General features: G+C 36.9%; 1 protein-coding gene across 1 annotated transcript in view; it reads left to right on the top strand.

The window, feature by feature from the left end:
- The window catches only part of BNIP3 (BCL2 interacting protein 3), a 320,761-nt gene that overhangs the window by 148,376 nt on the left and 150,526 nt on the right, over positions 1–21,859 (top strand). The window contains exon 2 of the mRNA XM_069816817.1: positions 8,037–8,202. Coding sequence (XP_069672918.1) covers positions 8,037–8,202 — 166 coding nt within the window. The remainder of the gene's footprint in view (positions 1–8,036; positions 8,203–21,859) is intronic.

Genomic DNA, 21,859 nt, shown 5'->3' with positions numbered 1-21,859 from the left:
CTCCTGATTGTGAGGACACGTTTGCAGCAGACCTTGGTAACATATGTCAGGTAAATTAGGAGTGTCCATGATATGGTCCAAAATGCATTTATTAAAAAAACAATGATTTTCTTGAAAATATAAGTACATTTTATAAACCACAGCCTTATTTTTCTTCCTAGTTTTCACAGGCTTAGGACTGTCTACGAGTTGGTTAAAAGTGTGACTATGTTTTAATAGCAATAATGCAATATAAACAGTAGGTCTATATCTAGGTAAAATGTTAGAAATTGTGACTGTGTTTGAATAACAATAATACAGTAGACATAGTATACCTAGTAAAAATCTACAATTTTATGGCATGAAATTTCATTCCAAAAACCTTAAATTCGACCTACTTCAAAAGGTCAATTTGTTTAGTGTTTCACAGATTTATTGTGAAGCTAATTACATCAATCGTTGCTTTTTTATAGTTGATATAGCATTTTTCACGGAAGTAATTTTAATAATTGTCAGTGTTTTCATTTTCTTTAACACATCAATAACCTTATAAATATTGGGGTGTGACAAACAGAATATTATTTGGTTACGCTTTAAGCTTTCCAGACCCTTACATTGTTTTTCAAAATGTCGTGAACGGGTCCTGCAATTATAATACAAACGGGCTGTAGTTTAATCCCCAGGTCAAATCTGGAGGTGTTAGCAACGAACCAACCAATCACCCAACTTCCCTTTCGTGAACTACTTTCTTTCATGTTTTATCCACAAATTACTTTCATGTTAGTGATGCTGTTTACAGCAAGTAAGTGGTTCCTTACGTAATCGCAAAATAAACCCAGAAATATGACTTCCCCCCCTTCCAAATTGTAGAAACGTCATTGTACGTGCCGCTTAGTCTAAAAGATAAATGCGCTTGCTGTAGTTAACATACATCAGATAATGCAGAATTATTGACATTATGTCATGGGAGACGGAAATACCCCATGACAGGACTGCCCCAACACTGTCCTTCATCATAAATCTCACTTGGATTAGTCGGGATTTTAGCCCAGTTCTGCAACAGCCGACGCTCTGTGTGTCCTAACTTGAGTTCATACGAAGGATGAAATGTCATGTGAGCCACATTCTAGAAATTTTGTTCACTTCTGGTGTCGAGCACCCCCGTAGCAGCATTTTATAAGCCACTGAATCAAGTACAGTTGGGCTGGGTTGCTTGCTAATGGTGTGTCTATTACTATAGAGATAGGAGTACTTAGCTTGAGAGCAGTTAACTTTCTATGGTGTCCAAAGGCATTTCCAGATTAAAAAGTCTCTTCTTACTACAGGAATCTGCAGCAAGTGAGGCGTATAGTCTAAACCAGCGGTGACCAAAACTCTAACGGCAGTGATTACACGCGAGAGACAGTCTAAGAAGTAAGGAGACGGGGGAGAGGTACATGGCATGAAAACTACAACCAGTGGTTGTTCGTGCACTAACATTGATTTCTTCATCAACCCCGCGAATAAAAATAGCAAGCTTTGCTGTATAAGTAATGTCACTACTGTCATCAAGAACAAATAAAAATATATACAAATCTTCTTGCTTTTTTAAAATATTCCTCAATGAACACAATCAGAAATTTCCTGAATTCTCTTCTGGATATTTAGTTGAGAAATACGTAGTTTTTCAGAATTAATTAACAACTTTCATTGGACAAATTATTTCAGCCATCTTGATCATTTCGCTTTTATAAAACTCTCCTTCCTTGGAAGGCTTAAGAGAACGAGCTATTTCGTTCGCCACTAGATAGCTGGCTTCCTTACATTTTTTTATGTCATATTTCTCTTCATGACGATAATTGAAGGCTGATTTCAGTTCTTGGAGTTTAATAGCTCACTCTATTACTACATTAGCACGTAATATTCAATCAGTTTCTCTGTATTTTATTATTATTATTATTATTATTATTATTATTATTATTATTATTATTATTATTATTAAATCCATAACTACTAGATAACTGATAATAGTCATCAAAAGATAAAAAAAGGAAATTAAAATGGAGATATAGCGTAGTAATTATTTTATCATTCAACTGAAGATGTAGGCCCATATATTGAGGGACGTAGGCCTATATAAGAATTATGGTAATGCTTGCTGATGAATAATAATAATAATAATAATAATAATAATAATAATAATAATAATAATTAATAATACCTGTTATGCCTGTGTATTCAGCGTAATGTTATAATATACTGCTACTAATTGAACAGTTGAGCAAAGCAACATATTACATTTTCTCCGACAGAACAGCGAATAAATTACTCTTCCCATTCTGTACGAAACCTTCTGTTCCTGCTCGTAGAGAGAGAGGGTTTGTAGATCGACATGGTACCGACACTGCTTACCATCAGTACGTGAGCGAGACAGAGAGCAATGTACAGGAAACTCCCCTTACCAGTATGAATGTCTTTGGTTACGCGATGTAATCACGATACGCAGTTTGTTCACCGCTGGCTAAACGAATGCAGGCTCTTAAGTGCATTTGGACTGGATACTGTAAATGAGGCAAGATTTTTTTTTTTTTTTTTTGTGGTTGTTAGAATTTTGTCACCATTTTCAAGCTGTGATAGTAAATTAATGAAAAAGTGCTGCAATTTTGAGTGTGTAAAGTAGATTGTCGGGGTCATTTTTTTTTCCTATTCACCTCTTTTATACTCGAAGAGAAGCAAATGGGCGGAGCCTATCAGTGCGGCAGTGTGTTGCGGGCAGCACCGGCTCGCGGCCGCTAAGGAGTAAGATGCGCGTGACAGAAAGTGATAGGCAGTGTGGCATCTTAATTGCAGTTGAGTTCAGATAGAAATGATCTCCTCTCTGCAGTCGTTCGCTCCCTTCAAGCAATGTCTTCCACCCCAGAGCGGTCATTGGATTGACCCCCTCCACTTTCCACTTTCGCAGAGGACTTTTTTCGTCTGTTACACTCTACAGATTTCTGACACGGAGTATACTCATGTTCATAGTAACGTTCGTAATGCATTTATATTCTCCACTTTATCCTGTCCTTTTCATCCATCTTAATTACCTTCTCCATCTCGTCATCTTATTTTCCTTTATTTCTCTTCGAGTCAGTCTTCTTAATTTCCTTTCTTTCCGGTTTCATTTCCTTCGATTCCTGTCCTTCATCTTTACCTTGGTGCCAATTCATCCAGGGAATTTTCGTCCAGGAGAATTTTCATCCTCGGAATAGTCGTCCATTGGATAATTTGCCCAAAATTATTAATCTAAAAGAATGTTCAACCAAATAAAATTGTCCCAAATGTATAATATTTGTTTAAATATGTATGGAGCTGTATGGTATGTCCCGTCTATATATCAGGTTGCAGAACAGGACAGCAAGGATTTCGAAGCAAGTATTATTATTCGATCAAAATCGTCTTCATCATCACTGTCATGGTCATCAAAACTATCGAACATCAAAAACTGTTCACCACTTGTTATTCGGAATTCTTGCAGTAAAGCATGAAGATCTGATAGTGACTTTGGGTTTGAGGGAAATTTTCTCTGACGTCTTTTATTCATGTTCATTTTTAGTGACTCACGCAAAGGAAGGAACGGAAGCACTCCTGATGGTACTCTCTGCAGCTCACGTTAGATAATTTGCGCTGGACCTGCAACAGGCTCATTCTCTGCAGCTCTCTTTAGCTTAATACAACGCCTTAGGGCTTCCACTTCTTCTAGCGATGGTGGATGATCTTGATCAATAGCCTTCAAAACCTGTACATCGTTAGCGTCCGGCGCTGTAGTAATAGCCCGTTTCGTGCAATTTGGTTTTCTTCTACAAACCCAGTACAATTTATTTCTGTTAGAATTTCTTGAGTGCAAGTTGTATAGATGTCCTCTGTGGACCAAAATCATTTAATTCCTTTCACTTAGTATAATTTCTCCCTGGTCGCCCATTAGACCATTTATGAACAACTTAAAATTTAAAACTGTATACTGATGAATGAGCAAGTGGTAATTTAAAACTGTATACAAAATAGAAATATTACCATATTACCATGGATATGGATATGGGACTATTGTTGGGTGAATGTTCCTAGGGTGAGGGTAAGAATGGAATATGTTGGGCGAATTATCTTTGAATTAATATTCTTAAATAAATTTTCTTGGGTGAAATATTTTGGGTGAATTTTCCCTTGTGTGAAATATTCATGGATTAAATGGCTGGACCCCTATCTATCTATCTGTCTGTCTGTCTGTCTGTCTGTCTGTCTGTCTGTCTAGTTTCGTCTTTCTATCAGTCATCTCCAACTTTGTCTCCGCCATCTTCGTCTCTTTCTCCTCCATATCCGTCACTGTCTCTTTCAACATATTTATCATAATTATGAATATTCATCTCCACCTGGGTTTAAAACATATATCATGAAATAAGTCTATAAGGAAACTAATGCTGTGACTATTCCGATCATAATATGTGTTGACAGCAATGGAGATAGTGATTTATTTTTACTTCCAATAGAGGGATTCGCAATAATGTTGACTAATTTTGTTCGCTTTAGTAGTTACAATTTCAGTTTGATATCAACCCTTAAATAAAAGTCACAAAAATGATCGAACTGACATTGTTGCCATCTGTATTTACAGTAAAACTCGTTCCTACTTGAGTTTTCTCCCGTAAATATTTGACTTTTGATGGGAGTAATCTGTAAATACTAAGGGTGCTATTCATAGACATTTCGCTAGCCCGCGCTACGAGCGTGCTAAACTAGCCCCGGCTATTGACTGGTTACTTGTACAGGATTCATATATCGCTAACACTGGTTTATGAATACGAAAAACGTTAGTTCGCTGATCATCCACCGGAAGCCCGCGCTAAGAATGTCTATGAATATGGCCCTCAATAATCAAATGTACGACCCAGTTTGATAGTCACCTGAGGGAAATGCAGCCCAGGAACTCGAATAGGCACGCACTGTGCGGTAGCTTGCGTATTGCTTCGCACATACCTGACATACAATAGCATGTATTAATTGTATGCTGTTTCACGCTTGTTGCAACATACGCTTCTGTTTCTGTTAATTGAACCCTGACGGATGCCACGCATCGCTATGGATAGTCCATCCTTGAGGGCACGCAAGTCATTCCATATATTTTAAATGTGTTATGCTAGTCTGACAGGAATTTTCATACGGGATTTCGGTCGATTTCGTAGGATGATTTTGCGCAGTGAACCCTTTCGTGGACACAACTGCGCTAAAGGCTGTCAAGAAGAAACACATCCAACTGTTAGTTTTTTTAATAGGTTATTTTACGGCGCTTTATCAACATCTTAGGTTATTTAGCGTCTGAATGAGATGATGACAGTGCCGGTGAAATGAGTTCGGGATCCAGCACCGATAGTTACCGAGCATTTGCTCACATTGGGTTGAAGAAAAACCCCGGAAAAAAACCTCAACCAGGTAACTTGCCCCGACAGGGAATCGAACCCGGGCCACCTGGTTTCGCAGCCAGACGCGCTAACCGTTACTTCACAGTTGTGGACTCGAAATTATTTTAGGCCTAAGGAATAGTCGCAGAAGTAATGAAAATGAAGTCGAACATGAAAATAACACAATGTCTGAAATGTTGCAGTGGAAAAGTCTCAGAATTAATAAAAGTGAAGTTGAACATTATGCTTGTCAAGAATCCAGGTCATTGTCACAAATATAAAAATAAGTGTCGTGTTAAGTAATGAAACATACATATAAACTAGGTCTGGATTTAATTCCACGAGATATTTCTAGATTTAAGCTGGTCCATATCACTTTCTGTGTTACTATTAATCCGTTCCGCAACGGAAATCGAACCCAGCTTAGCGCGCTGAGTGCTCTTAACCAACTGAGCTATGCCAGGATCGGATCCACAGTGCCGGCCGAACTCTTCTTCTTATCATTAATGGCCTACTACCTGCATTTTAGACATACGTCATACAGATATTATACAGGAGCGCATTTTTCAGCAACTTTATGGTCATTTTCAACAACAGTTTTAGATCACTGTTAGCATATATATATATATATATATATATATATATATATATATATATATATATATATATATATATGAAGGATTCAGAACCATAGTGGGTCAAGTTCCATTTACTAAAACCGTAGAAAACAAGGGTTAAAATGAACTTATTACCATAATTGAATGGAAACATATAGCAAGTAATATAAAGTATACACATTAAAACTAAATGATATGTCAACCTTCATTAAACTATGGTATTCACTTAACCTTAACCCTTGCTTTCTCCGTTATTATAAATGGCGCTTGGTCCACTATGGCTCTGAACCCTTCATATTATATTCTTATTTTTGGACCTCGGCGTCCTATATTGAATATTGTATATGCCATGACTTTGTGTTGTTGAGATAAGTTTTAGTGAAAAAGCAATTTAAAGAGACAGACTAAGTTGCACATTTCAAAATTTAAAAAACAATATAAATATGTTTTGTCAGTCGTTGCCTTGTAAATAGGCAATAAAGTACGCTAATTTATTTAATATTTATTCCAATCGAAGTTGTACCATTTATTATACATGCATATCTCATTTTATTGTATTTTGAAACATGTATTTTGTTTTATATTGAAATGAAGAGCTTATTTAATCAAAATCATGGTAAAGTACAGATTCTATTCGCATTATTTTGGATCATATTTTATAAAAAAAAAATAGTCTGGACAAAAGAACGAGTGGGTGACTAGAAAATGAAATTACAAGAAAATGGATGGACAAATGGACAAACGAACTCAGGAGTGGGATGACGAATTTATAGATGAACGAACTTACGAGATAGAGGGTGAACGAACGAACTTACGATGGAGTTGGTGGGCGGATAGATAGAAACGAATGTACGAGGATCTGGGTAAACTCATGAACGAACGAATTGAGGACGGAACGGGTTAATGAATGGATAGACCAGGAAACTTTCGTATGTAAACGAACGAATTTAGAAGGGAGTGGATGAACAAACGAACTTACGATGGAGTGGTTGGACGAATGGATGGACGGAGTTATGAGGTAGTGAGTGAAAGGATGGACAAGCGAATGTACGAAGGAGTGGGTGAACGAATGAATGGGTGAACGTACGAACGAGGGAGTGAATGGACGAAAGAAAGAACGGACGAGTAGATGGACAAATAGGGGAACAAAGACTGTAATAGAGGATACAAGATAGCGATATAGTGAGAACACGTAATTCTCACGTCTTTGCTGAAACGTCATAGAACTGATTGAATTAGCTACGGGTATGTGAACTCCAAGCTGTTTCTTTGTTCGTAATTCCTTTCCATTTAACAACGTTGTACACAACCACCAAACTAAAAGACACAAACAAAACCGTAAACACTGTTGGAAATTTGAATACTGTCTGAGAGGACACACGACAGCAACAGAGAGGCAGATAAATAACACCACACCATGAAAGTCTCCATAACGATTCAGACGCTTCTGCCACCGGAAGGGGAAACTTAAAAAAAAAATTGTATGTATGTATGTACAGTGTTCTGCCCAAGAGCAGGTCTTCAACTGCAAACCCAGCATTTCTCTTTCTTGCTTTCCTCTTAATCTCCCCATATAATACCTTAATGCTGTCTATCAACTGATATCTTTTACCCCGAACTCTTGTCCCGTTCACCATTCCTTAAGCATCGCAAATTAATAAATTAGGCCTACACCAAAATAATTAAAACAAAAAAATAAATTAAAAAATAAAATAAAATAAATAAAAAGCCAATCACCGCACTCACACACCTACTGGCACTTACGCCAGAAATAGTGTCATATACAGTATGTAAGTATATATTTATTATTATTATTTATGTACAATGGCTGGAGAGGGCATCCTGCGCGTTTAAGACCCTAAATCGGCCTCTGGCTCAAAGCCAGTAAAGTCAATAAACATCAACAACACAACTGACTTAGCTCATGATCTATTCCTCAAATTCCAGCGTACAATCCATTGTTAAGAATCGCACGAGAGTTGGTGGGTTTAATGGAGGCTGATGAGATATTTCGCCGTCTCTGTTGCAGAGTCTTGGGTGGAGCTGAGCAGCCACACGCCGGACCGGGTGACGCCGCTGCCTTTCAGCTCCGGCGAGGAATACCTGCGGCTCCTGCGGGAGGCGCAGCGTGAGAGCAACCAATCCTCCGCCAGAGTGTCCGTGGCGTCCTCGCGCAGGGACACCCCGCGAGACAGGTGAGCGCTCTTACAGATATTGATTAACGACTTATATCAGTGCTTATATTTGTACAGCACTGGCATGTGTGGTCGCAATGCATGAGAAAGTTTCGTCGTAAGAGAAACGAGACATAGAGAATAATGTAGTACCTATTCAGAACCATTCAGTATTGCGTAAATTTGGTAGTCATCGCTGAAACATTTTATGCTGAATTTGTAAATCATCCAGCATGCCTTTTGACGGATAACATGTATATTTAACCCCTGATCACATATATCTCAGATTGGCCATCCCCATGTTATGAAATGGCAACATAAAATGAGAACAACCATCAGAGCCTCCACGTCGAAAACATGTTATATTTTTTGGTAACGACCTCTAGATGGAAGTACACTTGCTCCATGCAATTCCATGAGGGTTATAACGTGACTTCTTTTGCAGTCGCTAGATTCAGCATAGTAAAATTGATTAAAGTGGTTGCCTTAGAAGTCCATTAGGCTGAAAATTTGTCATATGTGATCAGGGTTTCAACCTACAGTAGTAGGAAAAATGAAAGGATTTGGCGGAGAGTTTTGTTATGCTAATGTCATTCGCCTTTGGTCGCCTAGGAAACGCGTAATGTCATATCATACAGTAAGGTCAACAGTGTGAACGAGTCCATTTCTATAGACAAGGGGAGTCCGCATATATACATAACCTACTTGGAAGAGTTTATTATAATCTATGGGGGTTATGATACAGTGTATTAAAAAAAATGATGTTCAGTTGTTCTCCTCCGACATGGACGCGAAACAGACGATATCCCATTTTATGGGATATTAAACATTCCAAATTTAAAGATAGAAATTTAAGAAAATATGCTTACTGTGAACTTACAGTACCTCTGAGTTAAATTGCAGTTCTAACGAGGTAGAAAGAAAGATTAATACGCTCAGGAACCAATTTCAAAGAGAAGTCCTGATAGCCTTCCGACAATTTGTGTGTGTTTGTTTACAATTAACATTGTTAATTAACGTTGTTCATTAAGTGTTCATAAGCATTGTTCTTCAACATTGTTAATCATTTTTTTTAATCTCACTGTGAAGGTACCATAATTGATTCTTATTGCCTCAATTTGAATTTTAAAATTATTTTAAATCATTTTAATTAAGTGTAATGTTTCTTAAAATTTAAGAATACCAACGTACTCTATAAATAAATAATACGTAATTTATATTATTGTCCGTTTCGTTTATTTTTACCTTCGCAGTCTATGGTTAAATTTGTCCTTTAATGATTTAAAAGGTTAATTTCTGGACCACTTACATTCAGTAAGAATTGAAGATTCTTTGGAGATATTCTCAGAAATTCTGTAGCATCATATATATTGAGAGCTCATACATTATTAAAGATTTTTCCAGACTTAATTCTGTACGTCGTTTCAGACTGTGTCTTTGCCACATTTTTTCCTCTAAGCATTTCACAGACACCACTAGCATAAAATTATAAATGTATAAGCAGTAATTATTTTCTTCTTTCTGAGATCAGTATTTTAACGTCTTTAACATGTGATTCTGGTGATAATAAGTGATTACTGTTAGAAGAAAAAAAACAATATAATATAAAATATAGTAGAAAAAAATAACATGATCAAGTTTTAATAATATAACAAAAATTGTGGTCTTATAAACCAAAAACAGAGTATACCGTTCAAAACTTCAGAGAAAAGATGTGTTTTCATTAATTCCCAAAATTAATACGTGGGTGGTTCAATGTGTAGTGGACATCATTTTTTTTTCTCAACTGCCTTTCATTGGAAAATGATTAATGTTATACACATCATCTTTAAAGTTTCCTGTATTTCGTCATATGGTTTTGCCGTTTTCCGTTAGATGGCTGTGATGTAGTTTAGTTTTAAAATGGCGACTACACGTGAAACACGTACACAACAGAGAGCTGTGATTGAATTTGTCTTTGCGGAGCAGGAAACCATTGCAAACATTGACAGGCACTTGCAACATGTCTATGGTGATCAAGTAGCGGATAGGAGTACTATCAGTCGTTGGGTTAGCAGTGTGTCGGCAGTGTCGGCAACAGAACGAGCTAAAGCGAGACTGTCGGATCTTCCACGCTCGAGACGACCACATGCTGCTGTAACACCGCAGACAGTTGAACGCATCGATAGGTTTACATCAAGACTCTGAAGAAGTTAAAGAGAGGATTTAGGGGTGTTCGTCCCCATGAAGATGTCAACAGAATTGTCCTCCATGACAATACGAGACCACACACAAGCGTGGGCCCTCGTCAAGAGTTCACACAACTTGGGTGGACTGTCCTTCCTCATCCGCCCTACAGTCCGAATCTCGCACCATCTGACTTTCATTTGTTTGGTCCCCTGAAGGATGTGATACATGAGAAGCCAAATGACGACGATGAGCAGGTCATAGGAGACGTCAGGACGTGACTGAGAGGAAGATCAGCTGAATGGTGCCGAGATGGCATACAGGCTCTAACATCTAGTGGCGTAGGCCATAGATTTAATGGACACTTACTTACTTATTTACTTATTTACTGGTTCATTGCCGCCCTCACATAAGCCCGCCATTGGTCCCTATCCTGAGCAAGATTAATCCAGTCTCTGTCATCATATCCCACCTCCCTCAAATCCATTTTAATATTATCTTCCCATCTACGTCTCGGCCTCCCTAAAGGTCTTTTTCCCTCCGGCCTCCCAACCAACGCTCTATATGCATTTTTGGATTCGCCCATACGCGCTACATGCCCTACCCATCTCAAACGTCTGGATTTAATGTTCCTAATTATGTCAGGTGAAGAATACAACGCGTGCAGTTCTGTGTTGTGTAACTTTCTCCATTCTCATGTAACTTCATCCCTCTTAGCCCCAAATATTTTCCTAAGCACCTTATTCTCAAAGTGAGAGTCCAAGTTTCACAACCATAAAGAACAACCGGTAATATAACTGTTTTATAAATTCTAACTTTCAGATTTTTTGACAGCAGACTGGATGATAAACCGAATAATAACAGACATTTCCCATATTTATTCTGCGTTTAATTTCCTCCCGACTATCATTTATATTTGTTACTGTTGCTCCAAGATATTTGAACTTCTCCATCTCTTCAAAAGATAAATAATTGAATGGAGACTACGTGGAAAAATAGGTATTTGTAGCCAATTAATTTGGGTATAATGTGGTATATTTGGATTTATAATAAAACAAACTTTGAATGAGAAAAAATAATGTGCATTACTTATTGAACCGTCTAGTATGTTAAATGAACTACTCTTTGGTGGACAGGATATTAAAGAAGATTCATTAACAAAGTTAATTACCCAGTGTTCATCAACATTGGTCATCGTCTCTTCTTTGAATGTTATGCCATCATTGATCCTCATTATCTTAATTTGAGTTTGTCGAACTTTTAAAGGCCTTCTGTCTCGTAGGATTCGACAAATGCCGTCTTTTCTGTGAACATTGTACTCAACTCGTGTTAACAAAATCGTAGATTTCGCTTGTTCGCATTTGCAAGCTACGAGCTTGAGAAATAATGCTAGGAAGCGACGTGGAAAGGGACGGCTCTGGATTTTCTCTTTCGAACACTCGATTTCATCGACAGTTATCGTCTATCAGGAATGCTTCCAGCGACTTTCGCATCGGCACCCTGGCGTCCCTTAATTTGATTGTGCAATGGGTCAGATAACCCGAAAGAGCATCGAGGCGAGCACAACAGCCACGTCCAGCCGCACTGCACTTCCGTTTACCAAGTTCTCGTACTTCCTGAAATTAAACGTTTCCTTAAATCCATTCATGTGGGACAAAATTCTGCGGAACCAGATCGATTTTCGGAAAGTAGGTGATGGTATATCTTCCTAATTGGAACTGGGTGTGTCCTCTTTGTCGTATAACTAAAGTCATTCACATAGTTACTGGGTTCGATTCCAGGTACCGGTTACGATTGCGCTGCAAGCCTATTGTGATAATTATCACTGCCAATATTTAGGATTTAGACTCAGTCTAGCGGTCTAACACATCGGAAAGCATGTTCAAACCTTAATACAGCCTGTTTACAATGGCTATTAGGCTATAAAAGAACATGAGAGAGAGAGAGAGAGAGAGAGAGAGAGAGAGAGAGAGAGAGAGACGAATAATAATTTTTGAGGTTGGGTTGTCTGATTCGTTTTGTAGCTACACGATGAGTTCTTTTTATTTCCCGGTCTCATTAATTGTGAATGCTCACATTTAATAATATTATTATTAATAATAATAATAATAATAATAATAGTAATAATAATAATAGTAATAATAATAATAATAATAATAATAATGATAGTCATACCTAAATTAGATTAAATCATTAAACTCGATCACAATTATAACTTCAATTTGACTGCGCCCGTAAGAAATCGTTTAGCCTTTTCTTGAAAGTGGTTATTGTCTGGCAGCCCCTAATCTTCTGAGGTAGAGAATTCCATTCACGAGGGACTGAGATAGTAAAAGAGGATAAATAGTAGGATGTTCTATGAGCAGGAATTGCTAGGATTTGGCTCTCCTGTGACCTGGTGTTTAGATTGTGATTGGAGGATAAGTAGTTAAACCGGGAACGAAGATAATTTGGAATAGAGGTGTGGAGAACTCGAAATAGAAGAGAGAGCGAATGAAGTGTTCTACGGTTACTAAGTTTCAGCCAGGATAAAGATTTGGACGAGGGTGTAATATGGTCAAATTTGTGAGCATTGTTGATGAATCTGACACACATATTGTGCACACGCTGCAGCTTGTTCGAAAGGTCAGTTGTCAAGTCTGTAAGTATTACGTCGCAATAGTCAAACAGTGGTAGTACGAGGGTTTGCACTAAAGTCTGTTTTAATTCTGGCTGGAGAAAGTTTCTGAATGGATTGAGAGAATGCATATATGTTAGTGAGAAAACGAAGTCTACAAGACTACCTATGGGAAGACTAAGAACAACGGTGATTAGAATTACAAGGCAACCGCTGATAGTGGAAGGATTGCTGTTATCGCTCCTTGTACATGTTCTTATTCTTTGAAACCATTATACCGGAACAAAGATATGTATCACCTACAGTCGAGAGACTATTGTCTGATAGTGGCTCAACTTTGCAGTTTGTACAGCGCCTTTCCGTTCTTACCAGAATATTGATTTAAAATAGAAGGCCTGTATGAGTATTACGAAATATTTAGTGTAGCCTAATCCGTCAGTAATAGCGGTGAAACGTAACAACACACGAACAACGGACAACAGCCATTCCTAGAGTGAGTTTTATGTTATTTTCAATCTCAGCTATATAATTTGATTTAATGTTCAAATTAACTGTATCATAATTTATAATCCAGTTGATTTACTTACTTACATATTTGAAGTAATGAGTGTTCAGCAGCCACTGCATCATGGTAATCGATAAGCAGTATTTGCATTTGGCTTCTTTCTTGTTAATGGTTTTTGTACCATACAGTTACCACATTTCAGACCTTGGACGCCTTCTGAGAACTTTTACTTAAACGCTAAGGTGCATGTGCCTACAGAAACCTTTTTTTTATACACTCACTTAGCTTTTAAATCTTTACTAGTGGAAGTATTAAATAGTCTTAAGGACAAATTTCCATGCTAAAGACTAGAATCGAACCGGGATCTCGTGATTTGTGGTCAAGAATGTTGACCGCTAGACCACGACTGTATATTGTAGAAAATTTAAATTATGGTTTATTTACCGACGCTCGCAACTGCCGAGGTTATATAAACGTCGCCGGTGTGCCGGAATTTTTTCCCTCAGGAGTTCCTTTACATGCGACTAAATCTAGTGACATGAGCCTGTCGCATTTAAGCACGCTTAAATGCCATCGACTGGGCCGAGAAACCTCGGGCATAAAAGGCCAAAGCTATACAAACTCAGGGCGACTATATATGAGCCGTTCAGAGGAAAAGTGGTGTAAGTCAAAATTGGGTAATGAGGTTTAAAGTAAAAATTCTGTAAAATACAGCGTAAAGTAGCAATTAATATGGCCTTCTTGCTATCCACTGACTACTAATAGTTTAAATAAATTGAATATTAATTGCTACTTTGCGCTGTATTTTACAGAATGTTTACTTTAACCCTCATTACCCATTTTTGACTTACACCACTTCTGCTCTGAACGGCTCATATATTGTAGAATCTGCTTATTGTATTTTTATTTTAATCGCATTAATAGATAACATCGCCTGTTATTTATGCAAGTAATAGATCATTGGTGTATCTAAGGTTGCGTTACATTCTGCGGATGCTACAAGGAAAATAGTCGTATTGTTCTACTGTACTGTTATTTGACATCGTATGGTAATCTACCGCAGCTTCACAACTCTATGGACAATACTCTTTCTTTCTTGTTCTGGTTTACCTCTCCTTTTATCCATTTACCATTGCGGGTAGGAGAGAACGATTCATTGGTTCGCACACTACACATCTCACAAATACGTGAATCGGCTTGACGCACAACCACAAAACAACAGACAACACCCAATCCCGTGAACACAAGGTAAAGTACTTCCATTGCCCCAGCCGATAATCGACCCTCTGAACTCTTGGTTGGGAAGCGCATAGCAACCATTGCGGTAATAATAATGAAGACGGTAAAATTATTTACAGTTTGGGTTCATTAATTTTAGAGCAGAACACTTTGAGGTCAATGATGATGGATAGTAGGCTAGTACCAGCCCTGAGGCGACTGCCGACTCTAATGTGCTCATCTGCTAGATTGGCCAACCATTTGAGTTTGAGGGCTATTTTTCATTTCAGAAATTACTTGTGGTCTACTAATGACAGATAAATAGCCTATGCCATAAAACCAATACATATAATTGGAATAGCTTATTTAATTGCTGATACTAATCACCATGGGCTATCATTCATGACCAGAGCTAGGAACTTCGTACCGATCGCTATCGCCCTACGATCAACCAGGTGCGACGTCATCAACGCATCAAAACACAGCTATTCATAGAAATGGGAATATTGCCTTGACGAGTTTGTTTTCCTTTCCACTGTACCTTCCTGTTTTTGAAAAAGAAAGCCCTATAGGACATTCGTAAATGCACAGCTAGTTAAATAATTATGTTTATGTACAACTATACAAATTGTTACATACATATAGATTGACATTGATACAATATTGCTCTTTACATACTTACGTCATTTACACCTATAAAGTATAACACAGGGTGTAACGTTTACAGAAATTATGCAAAACAATAGGTTAATAGTAAAATAATACATTTCGTAAATATCTTGAAACGGTTGCTACATAAGTAAAAACCAAAGAAGGAAATAAACTATACATACATATATATTAATACATACATACATATTAATAAATACAGTGCTAGGAAATTTACTGTGTTTATACAGGTAATGAATCTCGCTTATATTTGCAGTAGAACAATATGTTACTCAAATGTCTTCCATAATGCCGATTTAAAATATAACACAGGGTGTAACATTTACAGAAATGATGCAAAACAATAGGTTAATAATAAAATAATACATTTCGTAAATATCTTGAAACGTTTGCTACATAAGTAAAAACCAAAGAAGGAAATAAACTATACATACATACATACATACGTGCATATTAATAAATAAATACATACATACATACATACATACATACATACATACATACATACATACATACATACATACATACATACATACATATTAATAAATACAGTGCTAGGAAATTTATTATGTTTATACAGGTAATGAATCTCGCTTATATTTGCAGTAGAACAATATGTTACTCAAATGTCTTCCATACTGCCGATGTAAAATATAACACAGGGTGTGACATTTACAGAAATGATGCAAAACAATAGGTTAATAGTAAAATAATACATTTCGTATATATCTTGAAACGTTTGCTACATAAGTAAAAACCAAAGAAGGAAATAAACTATACATACATATATATTAATACACACATACATACATATTAATACACACATACAAACATACATACATACATACATACATACATACATATTAATACATACATACATATTAATACGTACATACATATTAATACGTACATATTAATAAATTCAGTGCTAGGAAATTTATTATGTTTGTACAGGTAATGAATCTCGCTTATCTTTGCAGTAGAACAATATGTTACTCAAACGTCTTCCATACTGCCGATGTGACCCTGTTGCATGCAGTAAAGGTTGTTAACATGAACATGATGTACTCCAAGACGGCCGTTGGTCGCGCAGGTCGCCCGTTTTGTATGTCCATTTCCTGGCTGCTCGCACCCTGAATAACGAGATTGGTACGACGTTCCTAGCTCTGTTCATGACGATCGACGTCTTGCGGACTGCTAGAACATAAGACTGTTTTTTTTTAATGTAATAATATATTTTTGCTGCGAATATAAAAATACATTTTACCCATTTACGTAGATATGGAGAAGAATGGAACGTGTGAAGTGGACAGACATAATAAGAATTGAAGTTGTGTTGGAAAGAGTAGGTGAAGAAAGAATGATGCTGAAACTGATCAGAAAGAGAAAAAGGAAACGGTTGGGTCACTGGCTGAGAAGACACTACATACTGAAGGATGCACTGGAAGGAATGGTGAACGGGAGAAGAGTTTAGAGCAGAAGAAGATATCAGGTGATAGACGACATTAAGATATGTGGATCATATGCAGAGACTAAGAGGAAGGCAGAAAATAGAAAAAATTGGAGAATGCTGGTTTTGCAGTAAAATACCTGACCATGAGTAGAACATGTATGTATGTATGTATGCACGCACGCACGTACGTACGTACATATGTATGCGAGAAAGAAAATAATTTGTGGGGCACAGTGGAAAAGTGGTGTACAAGGGACAGGTGTACAATTCTTAAAAAAACTATGTGTAACTTTAAACTATGGCTGAAAAATTTGTATGCTTCTAAATAAAGAAACTTATTAATATTTCTACCCAACAAGTATTTGAAAGGTTTATGAGGACATTATTTTATAGAAGTTTTCCTTTTTCTTTGTTTTCACTTCCGCGATGGAAATTTTTTTCTCGTAGTGTATACAGATTGGAAATAGTAATATGCGTTACAAGAGCGGTATGTTGAAGTTTTCATGTTCGAGGAAAAGTTTGAAAAAGCGAAACGTAGTTGAGCTTTTTTAATTTCCGAGAATTGAAAGAAAACATACCGCTCGTGTATCGTACATTATTTTGTGCGAAGATCGTTTATTACATATCTGAAAGAGAAATTTCTAATTAGTTGCAATGAAATCTCCATCTTGGTTTCTGTTCAATAACGGCAAATTTGCAAAACAAAAATATCTATCTTCAACAGTGTTGCTTTAAACGGTTTTCTGTGTTTACTACACTCCAGCAGGCCGTCTGTCTTTTTTCCCCCCAGTCTATGATGAATCTGGAATCGTCTTGATTTTTTCACGGCTTTTTTCCTTAATGTTATTTGCATCACGAATGCAGTAACTTTAGTGGAGTTAAAGAGTTTACTTAATTTTTGCAAATATTTAAAAACAATAATTAACAGTGCAATTTAGGTGAAATTGCAGTGGTAAGTTTCCAATTTATAATTATTACTATATTGAACGTCTCTAAAAATAATATGTTAAAATCCTAAAGCAGTAAAATCAATATGTCACGTAAGCGGTAAGAAGAGGGAAATTGTTATGTATGTTAGGTTGGGAATACTGAATGTGGAATTTTAGACTTTCCGCGGATAGGTTTTGTGCGGAAACCAAGCAAATACGCACGATCTTGTTGTATGAATCCTGTTGCTTCTAACTGCAGTATTCTGTGTTTCGTAGAACTAAAGGTGTACAACCGGTAACTTCACTTCTTTTAATTGTATGTTTGATGACAAAATTGCCTGTAGTAGTGCATTATGTAGAAGATCTTTTCCCCGTTCTCTCATCCCATCGTTATTCACTAAAGTCACCTTCCGATAAACCACGGATAAGGTATAACGCGTGTGTGAGGTATGTGCTCCAAAGCCTCTTTATATCGGACCTTTACTGCAAATATAAAACAGTTGGAGGCTGTAGGAGGAAAAAATTCGCAGAGCGTGTTGGAATCTGTGTTGTCGACCCTTAACCTCGAACCTGGAAGGTCTGGTAGTAAGCTGTCATGATAGTAACAGCTGACTGACACATTACAGAGCAGCTGTGACTGACAGTCGTGTGTGATGGTAATACACAGCGCTGTCACAACTCCTCAGTGAGTGGGGCAGGGCGCGACGGCTTGAATACAGACGTTGCTCTGTCTACAATACAGAAAGCTGTTTTTCGTTAGATCAAAAACTTACTACAGTATCTGATTAGTTTTACAGGAACAGACGTTAAAATACTCACTGCTATTGCTACAGTCCAGTCTCTTTAATTCGAACTTCAAAGGAAGTCTGAAAAAATCAAGTTAAATAATAATCAACAGTAATCTCACTAGAGGTTTTGATTTTATCGATAAATCTGCGAGTGGAACACGAGCAGATTCATCTAGAGAAAATCAAAACTCGAGTGGGATTTAATTGACTATTACACGATTAGAAGAAAGTATATAAAGATTAGAAGTAACAAAGTATTCCAATACAATTAAATATTAATTGGCTTACGAAAATACAACTGTCTTCAAATGTATTATTGTACCATCTCAACATTATGCTAGATGGCAGTAGTGTTTTATGATTATGTTTTTCTGTTATCAGTTGTGTCAACTATGGAATCTTCATTGAACTATGTGGACTGTTACTAGTCAAGAAGGCTTTGTTGATTCAGTTTCATTTTTATTAAAACATTTGCATTCCACTTCAATCATCCGGATCCCAGTAATCAACGTCACTTGACAGATGATTTTCAATAAATCCTAGTATTAAACAATCTCTGATACGTGACTATCCATAATATCATATAGCAGAAGCTATAACAAACATAACCTAAATAATATAAACAAGTGTTAGAAAAGTTTTAATTAGGGATGATGAAATAAACAAGAAACGTTTTAATTAACGATGATGAAATAAAAAATAAACATGAATAATTTTAAAAGAAACAATTATTGAAAGTACAAATTTCAAATTTGAATGTTTTAGTGGTTGGTGGTTCAGTTGATGTTATATTGGACGTGTGCGTAAAAGAAGTGAACTCGTTAATGTACATGGTTTATCCCTCAACTTATTCAGGATTTCCGAATGGTGCTCTTCATATATGACCAGTGATCTTTATTAATTCTTGTTCTTGAATGCCAATGCGAGTCATAGTTGAAAGTGCTGTGCATCGACTGGAGTGGTTTGTAATTTTCTGTTTTTTGACGTCCAGACCAGTGCAGTTTGAATTGTTGGCAAACAAAGACACAAATGCGGTAGTGATAAAAATAAACAAATGCTAGGGACGCGATAAAATTAAACAAATGCTAGGGACGCGATAAAATTGTGCGATAAGCAGCCATGATTGGTTGAAAGACGTTCTTTCGTACAGTTTTAGTGGTCAAAAGTAGTGTGACGTAGTAAATATGTAATACTCTATCTAAATTTCGAATTAACAAAAAAATAATTACAGGAAAATAAAACTACGTAATTAACACGGAATTAATCTTACCTTTGCATTATTTATTGAAGAAAACAGCATCTGACTGTCAGTTAAATCCCATTCGAGTTTTGATTTTCTCTAGATAACTCAAAACCTCTAGTGAGATTACTGTTGATAAAATTAATGCAAAATGAAATGAATAAAATAGTAGACTTCAATGTTGGTAGCTATTAGAATCTAATTATGAAAATTATTAATTACTAGTTTAAATATTAAACAGTGTCTACAAAACTTTTTTTTCTACGATGCTAAATTGACAACATGAAATCTATTTTTAGGTTTTTTTTTTTTAGTTTAAGGACATTTTTAAAGGATTTTTAAGGTCATAAGTGCCTTACTTTTAGGGAATTTTTTGCTAATTTATAAATCATCAAAACAGTAGCTCCAGTAATATTCGCAACATGGCTAAGGAACTGAATTGTTGCGAATCGCGTAAAGCAGCGGTGGCGAAAATGTAATCGTGCGCCGAGCCACTGTGTAACCTGCAACGTGCATAGCACCTATGGAGGTAGGCGGACACCCGAAGGGGAAGTGAAGCAACTGTCTGACTTATTAACGGATTTTCATTTTCCTTGCGTCAAGCACTTAAATATAATTTTATACAGTACAAGGCTACAAAGTAATGTTTAGTACGTGTAACCAAGAAAGAAATGAACAATATCACAACCTAAAATTAACTGTCTTCAGAATGTGTCTGCGACAAAGTTCAAAATCAGGAATTATGTTACTTACTACCAGTCGTAGTTGATCACGAAGGTATTTGTCTGTCAGTCGTGATCTAAATTTGGTTTTTATTATTTTAATTCTTGGAAATAATTTTTCACAAACGTAAGTTGTAGCGAACATTACTTCAACAGAGCAAGCGAAAGAACGAAGCTTCGGATATTTATTTTTTGGCAAAGATTTGAAAGTTCAACATTTGTCAAGTCCTTACATCTAGCTTTCATTTGACATCACATAGTAAATCAGTGAGTTCAAATTGAAGAGCTAACCGCATTATTCGTACATCTGATGAAAAAGGGTCGGGGTACAGAGATGATGATGATGATGATGATGACAATAACACTTAACCTTTTAATGTTTCGTCAGTAAGTTAACTTGTAGTATAATGCCGTTTTATGTTATACAACCGTTTTCCTCGTAATACTTGTGAACAAATCATACATTTAATATTCTCGTCATATTGACAGCAAAAAAATGCGTCCTCCCATCCTTGGAAATTTCGTACATGGTTTCGAGAGAGACATATGCCACTCGCAGGTCAGAGACAAATACAAATGGAACGGAGTTTGACTCCAGTGAGTGAGAGGGTGGGGGTTGGCGGAGGTTAGAAGCAAGCGAAGTGCATAGCTATCACTGCGAGCCACAATGTCTCGCGAGTCACGTTCTCGCCACGGCTGGCGTAAAGCATAAAATGAAAAAGTGTGTCATCTTCATCACAGTACTTTTTCTTCCCCCCCTCCCACCCATTACAAATATCCCAAAAAATGTCTAGAATCCAGTGTAGTAAGTTCACTGAGCTACGTTGGAGCCCCAAATCGCGTTTAATGACTCTAATTTCTCCACTACGCACAAAATCTTTTTAAAGACGACAGACTTTTCGTTCTAGGCTATTCGTATTAGTTTTAAGAAGTGAATTTATTGCCTCGGGGTCCGCTAGGTAATCTGGGAAACATGTGTTTTTCGACCTTGAGCTGATAGCGACGAAGCACTCTGTCTGCTGCATTATTGTACAACGAGATAGCACGAGCGTAAGTAACCGTAACAAGTAAATGCGACTTGTTCAAAGTGCGAAATATGGCTTACGTCGTATTTTTCTGCTGCAAGCAGGAAGAAGTTCCTGCGTATTTCCGCCCAACACAGGTGAATTCGCATAGCAATTGTGCGATTACGCGTTACTTCATTCATAATCAGGCGACAGCTACAGTATAGTTCCTGATAGCATGTTAATGATAGAATTACTACTGTACAGTCGGATTAAGCTGTCGGTTATGAAATCGTAGCGATATTCCAAAGTCGAGCACAATGAAGAGCTTGATGGTATTCCATTATTATTCTATTACACTTTCACT

The sequence above is a fragment of the Periplaneta americana genome, chromosome 2 (genome assembly GCF_040183065.1).
Source record: "Periplaneta americana isolate PAMFEO1 chromosome 2, P.americana_PAMFEO1_priV1, whole genome shotgun sequence".
NCBI lineage: Eukaryota > Metazoa > Arthropoda > Insecta > Blattodea > Blattidae > Periplaneta > Periplaneta americana.
This window is presented reverse-complemented; position numbering and strand designations above follow the sequence as displayed.